General features: G+C 45.3%; 1 protein-coding gene across 1 annotated transcript; it reads left to right on the forward strand.

Moving 5' to 3' along the window:
* Positions 1-849: 849 nt before the first annotated feature.
* Positions 850-9,543, forward strand: dld (deltaD). The gene is made up of 12 exons (XM_051379553.1): positions 850-1,326; positions 1,530-1,835; positions 2,547-2,607; positions 3,502-3,759; positions 5,183-5,243; positions 5,387-5,517; positions 5,623-5,792; positions 5,890-6,106; positions 6,224-6,397; positions 6,511-7,237; positions 7,368-7,647; positions 7,773-9,543. The coding sequence occupies exons 1-12, from the start codon at positions 1,273-1,275 to the stop codon at positions 7,776-7,778; spliced, it is 2,445 nt and encodes an 814-aa protein (XP_051235513.1). The 5' UTR covers positions 850-1,272; the 3' UTR covers positions 7,779-9,543.
* Positions 9,544-9,881: the final 338 nt, after the last annotated feature.

A 9,881-nucleotide genomic window follows, 5' to 3' on the forward strand; every position in this document is an offset into this window, starting at 1 on the left:
TATTTTGATGCGTCTTTGCGCACTTGGTTTAGATTTTCTTTCAGATAATGTTTCACCTGCAAGCACATAAAGTCGGTTTTTATCAATTTTAAGTATAATTTAGGAGTATAAATACATACAGTCAGTGGTAATTTTGGGAAGTAATTTCCACGAACATAGAAGTGGATTGATGGGGTGGGCTGTAAATGTGCTATATAACATAATTATATGATGAGTGGAGCCGGACTTTGAGAGGCATGGTGTGTAACTTATAACCAAGAAATAAAGATAAGGTAATAGGAACAGATCGACTTGTTTTGGGGGTGTGAACATGTGAAAACCACGGCAGGGGTAACACCATAGGAATGTGGCGGAGCAGATGGTCGTTGTAACGCAGTTGGGACGGCTGGCTGCCGGCTGGCCATGCAGAGAACAGGCCAGCATAACCCCAAATGTGAGGAGCCACCGTCGGACTGGCTGCTGCGTGTATAAATCACTTGATGCTGCGATGTGGAGGATTTCGTGTAGAGGTTAAAGAATTTGTCGGAATGTAAATGGGCCCCGTGCGTTGTGTTGTGGAGGAGGGAGGCATCAGGGGAAGCAAGGGGTTGTTGCACATTTAACAGCTCACTAGCCATTTGGTCTGTCCCTTTGAGAGAAAGAGAGGAGGGGGGGGTTTACAAAAGTTGTGTGCACCCCCCCCGCCCCCCCTCCTCTTTCTTTGTGATGGCCCCGGGGCGGACTTGTGGTGGTGGTGGAGGGAGGGGAAGAAGAGGAGCAGAGGGGCTCATTTGCATATTATTACCCTTCGCCTGCTGGCTCGGTATAAAACCCTGTGCAGGGCAGGAGACCCATCAGACATACGCACTGTTACACCGAGTGAGGCACAGAGAGAGAGAGACGGAGACTCAGCATATCATTATCAATCAAGTGGGGAAATAAACAAGGCCACCGAGAGCTGCCTCTATCTGATTGGAATTAACCCTCTTATATTTCCATCGGGGATTTCATTCACGCTTCTCCAAAGGGAGCCTGCTGCTGAGGATTACTTTACCACTGTGAAACTTTTTTCTTCTTTCTGTCAAAAACTCGTGCCTCGTATGGGAAACTAGAGAGGCAGAAGGCAGACGCACCAAAAGGAAAGATTTCACTGCACCTTCCCTCCTGCGCGTCAAGAGTTCACCTTGACTGTGTCACATAACGGAAAGCTTTTAAAACTTTCTCCATGATTGTTTGAGCCGGGCTACACGGACCTGTGGAGCTTTCACTGCTTGTTGAAGGGCTGTCAACACAATGGGACGCCTGTGTCTGCTCCTGGTTGTCACTCTCTCCCTACTCACCTGCCAGGTAGGTTCAATAATAGCTTATTAATAATTATAATAATTAAAGGGTATTAGAACGCGCAAAATGTGTGTTTGCACGTTTTTGTGGCTGCAAAAAGTTTTAAACTACTTATGGGACATGCTCATATTTGCAAACACACCCTGAAGGTACCTGCCTTAAACACACTGAGCTGACCGTGTGTGTGTGTATGTGTGTGTGTGTTATAGGTTTTGTGCTCCGGAGTGTTTGAGCTGAAGCTGCAGGAGTTCCTCAACAAGAAAGGGGTAACGGGGAACGCCAACTGCTGCCCGGGAGCCTCTGCTCATCCGCAGGGCCAGAACCAGCAGTGTGAGTGCAAGACTTTCTTTCGGGTCTGTCTGAAGCACTACCAGGCCAACGTCTCCCCCGAACCTCCCTGTACCTACGGCGGGGCTGTGACTCCCGTCCTCGGTTCCAACTCCTTCCAGGTGCCGGAGACCAACGCGGACAGCTTCACCAACCCAATCCGCTTCCCCTTCGGCTTCACATGGCCGGTGAGTGTTTATGGATGTATTATTTTAGACATTGTACGATAGTATCCATAGCCCCCTAAGAGAAGTTTTCCTGCAGGATTACTGTAGGATATGAATTTAATATGCATTTATTTTATAGATTTGTTGATGTATTTGTGTCTATGTTGTGATTAATGTACCATTTTACGGAGTAATGGAGACCATGGGCAGACTGTGAAGTTATCATAGCCTTATTCCAGTGGGACATATTATCTTTGAAGAGTGCAAAACGCAACAGATGCTCCCAAACTCAACACTTGTGAGGGTCTTTGTCAGCAGTGTGTGAGAGGGGCTATTGTAGTATTTCTGTGCTCTTTGGTGGGATAAAACGGGGAGGGGAGGAGGGCGTGTGTATGTGTGTGTGGAGGAGGCGAGGGGGGTGTTTTCACCAAACGCTTCTCTCCTCCGACCAGGCGTGGTGGGAAATTTAACATCCTCTGAGTTGGCACATCATTGGCAGCGCAGCGTGAAATTCCGCCTCGTTTGGTTTTACGGCGGTGTCAGAGTGTGATAGTAGCAGGGGTGTGAAAAGGGAGCAGGTAGTAACCCTTATTAGGCCCCTAATCAACACGGGAATTAGGCTGTGAAGTTTATTGGGAGGCCTCCTTAATGGCCCTCTGCTGCCCTGCGGAGGGAGGGAAGCCGCCAGGCCAAGCAGCTGTTGACTCTCCCTCTCTCTCTGTCTCTCCTCAGGGGACGTTTTCACTGATCATTGAGGCTCTGCACACTGACTCCCTGGACGACCTGGCAACAGGTGGGTGGCAGCCACAGAAGGCTGCAGTGTAACTCAAAGACAGGCCAGAAGGCTAATAGTGGCCTTGTTTTCTTTCAGTAACATGTTTTTCACTTAGTGCTCATGTCATAAGTGCTAAACCAGTGTTTGATGAGTGTTTTAGGGCATTGTGCTGACACTCAAGAGCAAGTTATATACATTTATTTCCGACATATTGAGCTTCCTTACCAATATATATAACATATTATTTGATTTGTGTGGTCTTCTATATATGAAAAGTCAGTGTCACATCAATATGTTGACAAACATGCAGATTTGATGATAACTTGATTAGTTAACAATGTGTCACCCCTTTACAGAAAACTTCACTAGCTTGAGGTTTACTGACTATCACAAAAGGGAAACAGCTACCTACAGATTTGTCCCTGTAGTTGGGATATTTGCTGTTGTTATCTTTATGTCCTGCTCTTATCACAACACTAATGGTGACTAACTGACCACAGCGCGAGAGTGTGTTTCTCTGTTGGTGGTGGTGGAGATAACGGAAAAGCTGGCAGACATGGCAGTCTAACTTATACTCCATAAAGTGCACCCTTCACACCTTAAAAGCTGTTTTTATTCAGACAGATACATCCATTATTGGAGCCATAGAAAAGTCTTAAGTAAATTACCTCCCTAAAACAAAACATTCAAGTCAAAAATATTTGACTGTCTTTCTACAGAAGGCTAAACAAATACATTTTGCAATGTACAACACAAAGATCTAACAAGTCTAGCAAACAAATTAGATCAAACTAATAATTTATGACAATGGCAGGGTGTCACCCCTTCTTATTTGGTCTCATAACATGACACAACTATACTCCTGCATTCAGTCATAATAGTAATTGTAAAACCATTCATTGCCTTTTACAGACAATCCGGAGCATCTGATCAGCAGGATCACCACTCAGCGTCACCTCACTGTGGGAGAAGAATGGTCCAAGGACATGCAGACATCCGGCAGAACTGAGCTGCGTTACTCCTACCGCTTCCTGTGTGACGAGCACTACTATGGCGATGGCTGCTCTGTCTTCTGTCGGCCCCGAGACGATGCTTTTGGGCACTTCAGCTGCGGCGAGCGTGGGGAGATCATATGCAACTCTGGCTGGAAGGGACAGTACTGCACTGAGTGTAAGTGGGTTTGCTTATCAGTCCAACACCTATCATTCAGGCTGTATGGAGCAACATGTGGAAGGGCCATAAAGGGGTCAAAGAAAGCGGTGGTTCATTTGAGTAGTTTTGCACTAGGTAATATTTAACTTCACTGACAGCTGCTTGTGGAATAGATGAGATGAAGGAGTAGGTGCTGATGTTTTCGTAAAGTGTCTCATCCCACAATAGTGACTCAATGACGAGCAATAATGTTGCATGCTTTGTGCTAGCTTGAAAAATATATTGTCAAAACTAAGGAGCTATAAAATTAAACATTGATGAGGCAAAGAATTTATGAAGAGTTTCTATATTGCTTTTCAGAGTTAATCACTTGCCTATCTTTATTGTTTGGGGACGGTTTTCCACCTAATACGGGGCCCGTGTGCAACAGGCGTCAGTTAGTTATCCCATAGCACCAGAGGCCTCCATTCTAATGAGCCGCAGAGGCTCCTCAGTAATTCACACGCCGCGTGCCTTCCATTAGACCACTGGGGCCTCCTCGCCCCAGACCTCCTCCCCGATTGGCCAAGTGGGGGTCCTGTATTGTTGCGGCCCAGGCTGGTGATTGGCCGAGCTGGGTTGTGTATTGTTGTGGAGGGGGCAGCTGCTCGGTGAGAGGAGACAATGGAGCAGCTGTCTGGTGGTTTGCTCCACACAGACCAGCTGGCCCTGGGGGGAGGAGGAGGGGAGTGAGGAGAGACGGGAGGAGCAGAGGAGGGAAAAGGAGAATGTAGAAGAGGAGTGGAAGAAGAGAGGAGGAGAAGAGAAAGGGATAGGTTGATGGAAGAGGAAGGGAGGAGAGGAGGATCAGAAGTAGGGGGTGGTGGGGGGGAGAGGAGGAGAGGGGCCAAGGGTGAGAAGGGACTTCTGACCCACAGTCAAGGGGAGAAAGGAGGCTTTGTGTTTGACGCTTTTGTGTTGGAGAACAACCATGTTAAAGGAGAGGGCTTGTTGACTGGTTCCCCCGTTTGGTGAGTGAAGCTGCCGTGGCTCTCTGTGGGCTGTTCAAGCTGAAAAGTAACATTTTCAGTAACTTTTGCAGCATTGAAGACACATTTCAGCCGATGATGACCGCAAGGTTTTAACATGTTCCACTTTGGCAGCTAAGTTTGGTTCAGTGTTTTTAACCACCAAACATGAGCCACAGGTCTACTTCTTTAATGGGGCCACCATGACAGAAAGGTAAAGCTAGAAAGGGAGAATGAAAGAGACTGTAGACGGACAGACAGACAGGTAGGCAGGTAAACAATTTGTAAAGACAGGCAGGTTACCAGACAGGCAGGCGAGTACGCAGTGGTTTGAAAAGGCCCTCTGTGAATGGAAGACTGATGGAGGGCAAACACATGTTTCCAACACTGGATTTCCCATGATTCACCTGTCACTATTTGTTTCCTCCCTGCAGCAATCTGTCTTCCTGGCTGTGATGAAGAACATGGCTTCTGTGATAAACCTGGAGAGTGCAAGTAAGTTACAAAAGCAAAACAATAAAATAGATTTTAATTTGAAGTTACTTAGATGGATCATAAATAGATAACTGTAATGTTTTCTGATAATTGTTTTCTATGTTTGTGCTATGAAAAGTATCTAATGAATGTTGTGTTCTCAGGTGTCGAGTGGGCTTCAGTGGGCGCTACTGTGATGACTGTATCCGTTACCCAGGCTGCCTCCATGGCACCTGCCAACAGCCCTGGCAATGTAACTGCCAGGAGGGCTGGGGTGGGCTCTTCTGCAACCAGGGTAAGTTCACTGAGAGATTTGCTACTTTGTTGGGTCAATCAACCCTCTTTGTTCCCTATGTAAACACTATTGTTTCTAAATGTTGTTTCTTGTTGATGTTTCCAGATCTGAACTACTGTACACACCATAAGCCCTGTCTTAATGGAGCCACCTGTACCAACACCGGCCAGGGCAGCTACACCTGCTCCTGTCTGCCTGGATACACAGGCGCTAGCTGTGAGATCCAGGTCAACGAGTGCTCTGGAAACCCCTGTCGCAACGGAGGTAGCTGCACTGTGAGTATCAATCAAGAGGAGTGACGTGTTGCTAGAAATTAAATTTTCATGGTAACAAGCCAGTATGTAACGTCCATTTTCATTATTTCCATTGTAGGACAACGATAACGGCTACAAGTGCACCTGCCCGCCTGGTTTTTATGGCAACAACTGTGAGTTAAGTGCCAATACCTGTGCAGATGGTCCCTGCTTCAATGATGGGCGTTGCGCAGACAACCCTGAAGGTGGTTACTTCTGTCAGTGCCCGATGGGATACGCTGGCTTCAATTGCGAGAAGAAAATCGACCACTGCTCCTCCAACCCCTGTTTAAACGGTACGTTGTCCTCTTTGTTTGTAAGTTCACCTACACCCACAATTAAACCTAAACCTGGAATTAAAATATCTGGAGACTAATCCTCGGCCTTTGTCTCAATCCTTTTCCCCTCTGCAGGTGCAGAATGTGTGGATCTAGTGAACTCGTACCTCTGTCAGTGTCCTGAGGGATTTTCTGGTCCTAACTGTGAGGACAGCAGCAGTATCTCTGGATACTGTCTGTCCTTCCCTTGTCAGAATGGTGGGACGTGTCAGGAGGGAGTGAACGGCTACACCTGTACCTGCCCTCCAGGTATGACAGCGTTCAACAGATGTGTCTAGAGGGATTATGTTTACATTATTTGTTTTTTTATGTAGTTTTATATTAGTTTTGTTCAAGACTCTTAAACTCTGCTTCTTCCACAGGATATACTGGTGAAAACTGTAGCTCTCCCATCTCCCGCTGCCATCACAACCCCTGCCACAATGGAGCAACCTGCCACGAGCGTGGCGGTCGCTATGTGTGCGCCTGTGTGCCTGGTTACGGCGGTCACAACTGCCAGTTCCAATTACCAGAGGCGCCCAGGCTTCCAGTGGTGGATGGACCAGATCGGCGATATTCTTACCCGGGATATGACATTAATGAAGATAAAGAGGATGACGACAGCGGATTCCCCTGGACAGCCGTGTGTGCTGGTGTCTTCCTCGTTCTTGTGATCCTGATCGGCTGCTCAGTGCTGGTGGTCTACATTCGGGTCAAATTGCAGGAGCAGCACAGTCACCCCGGTGATAGTGTCCACAGCGACAGCCACGAGACCATGAACAACCTGACGACCACCAACAATTGTCTCCGCAGTGACAAGGAACTGGGAACTATGATGACTGCGTCAATTAAAAACACCAACAAGAAAGTTGATTACCATTCAGACCTCGGTGGGTCACTGGGTGGTCTGAGTGGAATCAGTGGGCTCAACGGATCAGAGAAGAACGGCTTTAAGACTCGCTACCCCAGTGTGGAGTACAACCTGGTCCATGAGCTCCGCCCTGAGGAGCTCTCGCTGTGTAAAGAAGAGGAGCGTGATGAGCCAGAGGTTAAATGTGAAATGCTGGATGAGTCTGACTCAGAGGAAGGATACAGGAAGAGACTAAACAGGTATGTAGCCGTGTAAATTTTAATCATGCATTCCTTAAACTCTGCACATGTCAGCCTACACTTAATGAAAGTACGTGTTGTGTGAAGGACAGCATTTCTAAATCTGTTTGTGTTCTTCTTTGTCCCACAGTGATGCATCAGAAAATAAACCAGTAGAAGATTCACCAAGCTGCAGCGAAGCAAAATATCAGTCATCCAGCGAGTTGAACTATCAGGGAGCAACTGATTTTAAATACCAGTCAAGCAGTGACATCAAATACCAGTCAACCAGTGATGTCAAATACCAGTCAACCAGTGATGTTGAATACCACAATCCCACTGACAGCAGGTACCAGTGTACCACCGACACCAAATACCAGTCCGTCTACGTCATGTCGGACCAAAAGGATGAATGTATCATCGCTACAGAGGTGAGCACGCGCAACTAAGATCATCTGCCTGGCATATAAATATATACAGAATAATTCTATCATCCCCCAGTACACATGTAAAATCACACAAAACACTGACTTTTCTCCTTTTTTTTCTCCAACAGGTATGATACCAGTCCAGACCAGATCAGATTGGACCAGTATTCCTCTGGTGGATGGCGGTCCACACACACCAACCCTGAGCAGTAGAGCTCAGCTTGTCTCCAGGAGGTTTTACTCCTGCTGTTTGCTGCTGTTCCCTGGGATTTACCAGAGGACTTTGAGCCAAGGTGCTACTGAGCCACAGCGGAGTCAGTACCGACTTGGCAAGGACTTCGTACTACAGTAGTACTATGGATGAATACTGGACATTTTTGGCCTTCAATGGATGTAGGTCTAATGCTGACTCAGTGTGCGGATGAAGTACCAGAAGACAGTGCTAGCACTAGTACAAACTTTGTACAGAAACAGTGCTGAATGAGTACTCGTGCAGTCAAATGGTGACTGCTGGAGAAGTGATGAAGAGCTTGTTTGATGTCTGTTGCAGTAGTGGAAGATTCACTGCTCGTACCAGGATGAACTCCCTGATAAACTATTGAGTATTGACTTGGATGTTGACAAATAATATTGTAGTACCATGGAGTACTGATTGAATGAACAGTGTAGTACCTTTGGAGTACTGAGAACTTTTGAAGTACTGTTGTAGTACTGTTATGTGCTGTGGTTTTACAATGCAGTGTCAAAGCTGTTGTGGATATTGGACAGTTCATGTCCCGTGCAGTGCTGCAGAGTAAAGGATGAAGTATTAATAACAGTAGAAGTCCCTGTACTTCATTAGTACTGCAGCTGTTGCTGTAGTCTGTTTACTGTTAAGAATTCATTAAGAAAATCGCAATTGGAGCTTTACTGTAAAAATAAAACAAAATTAAAAACCCAGTGGGACTTATACAGCAGCTGTACAACTTTAACTGTGCAGCACTGACAGAGACAGTGTTGGCTGAGCTGGCTCTCAGCAGAAAATAGAGAACTGAAGACTCCAGTAGTGACTGCAGATCGATCCAACATGGATCCTGTTGGGCCATACTGGCCCCCTGACCCCTGAAGGTTGTGATACACAGGGCAATGTTTTGGGCAGGGCAGCTTAGGGAACACAACAATCAGCATAAGGGAACAAACAAAGAAAGAGATGGTGAAACAAATCAGACAAAATATAAGGTAATAAGTTATTATCCAATCACATATTTTTTTCTGGATTACTTGTTTGGAATTAGTGTAATTCAATATCACGGTGGCTCTTTAGGCCACAATTTATTAACAAAATAATAATAATAATAACAATACAAAATTATCCCGAACTCTGATGATGCTGTTGTGTTTCCAAGCTGAGCTATAAAGGACTAGTCTTAACTGCCAAGACCTCATTGCACTATGGAGGTGTGTGTGTATGTGTGTGTGTGTATGAGCGTGTGTGTACAGAAGAGGTGATGCCTGTGTGGTGTCAGATGTATGCACTGCCCACTCCCACTCCCTTCACTCCCAGTCTTCCACTATTAGCCAATTGAAGGACACCATCACCCTGCCTGCCATTGGTTAGGATCATTTGTTTTTATTTTATTTGTTATCTAAAGAAAGATGTATTCTTTTAATTTAATTATGTAATTATTTGTGTTCCATTTTGTTGTGATTTTTTTGTTAAACCTGTTTTAATTTAAGTTGGATTGTTTTTATTTGGCAGATAATGTATGTAAGTATGTATGTATGCATGTATGTGTTAGGCACTTGAGACCCCTGTGACTGTGTTGTATTTAAGAGAAAAGTCGTATGTACAGAACCTGTCATTTTTATTACTGGAAAACAGCGCAATATTTTTCCAAAATAAAAGAGGAATGAAATATAGCACATCTGGTGTTGAGTGATTTTATACAATATGTGGTTTACATGCACTTGAATGATTTTGACAAATAAGCAACTGCTGCGTTTTGCGATATGGCAGTGACTTCACAGTCATAAATGTTATGTTGTATATTCAGTGTGCACAACTAATGCTTTAGCTACATTTAAGGAAAGCAGAACGAGGTTTGTATCATCACAACAGAAGAAAAACAAACAAAAAACTACTCTCATATACAGCTATTTGTACAGTTGCAGTTCTCTTAAAGGACAATCTAACAAACTGAAGCTGAGGGATTTGTTGTCTCTAAGTGATGGTGATTGGTATTTGCATATGTATGTGT

The sequence above is a fragment of the Dicentrarchus labrax genome, unplaced genomic scaffold (assembly GCF_905237075.1).
Source record: "Dicentrarchus labrax unplaced genomic scaffold, dlabrax2021, whole genome shotgun sequence".
Lineage (NCBI taxonomy): Eukaryota > Metazoa > Chordata > Actinopteri > Moronidae > Dicentrarchus > Dicentrarchus labrax.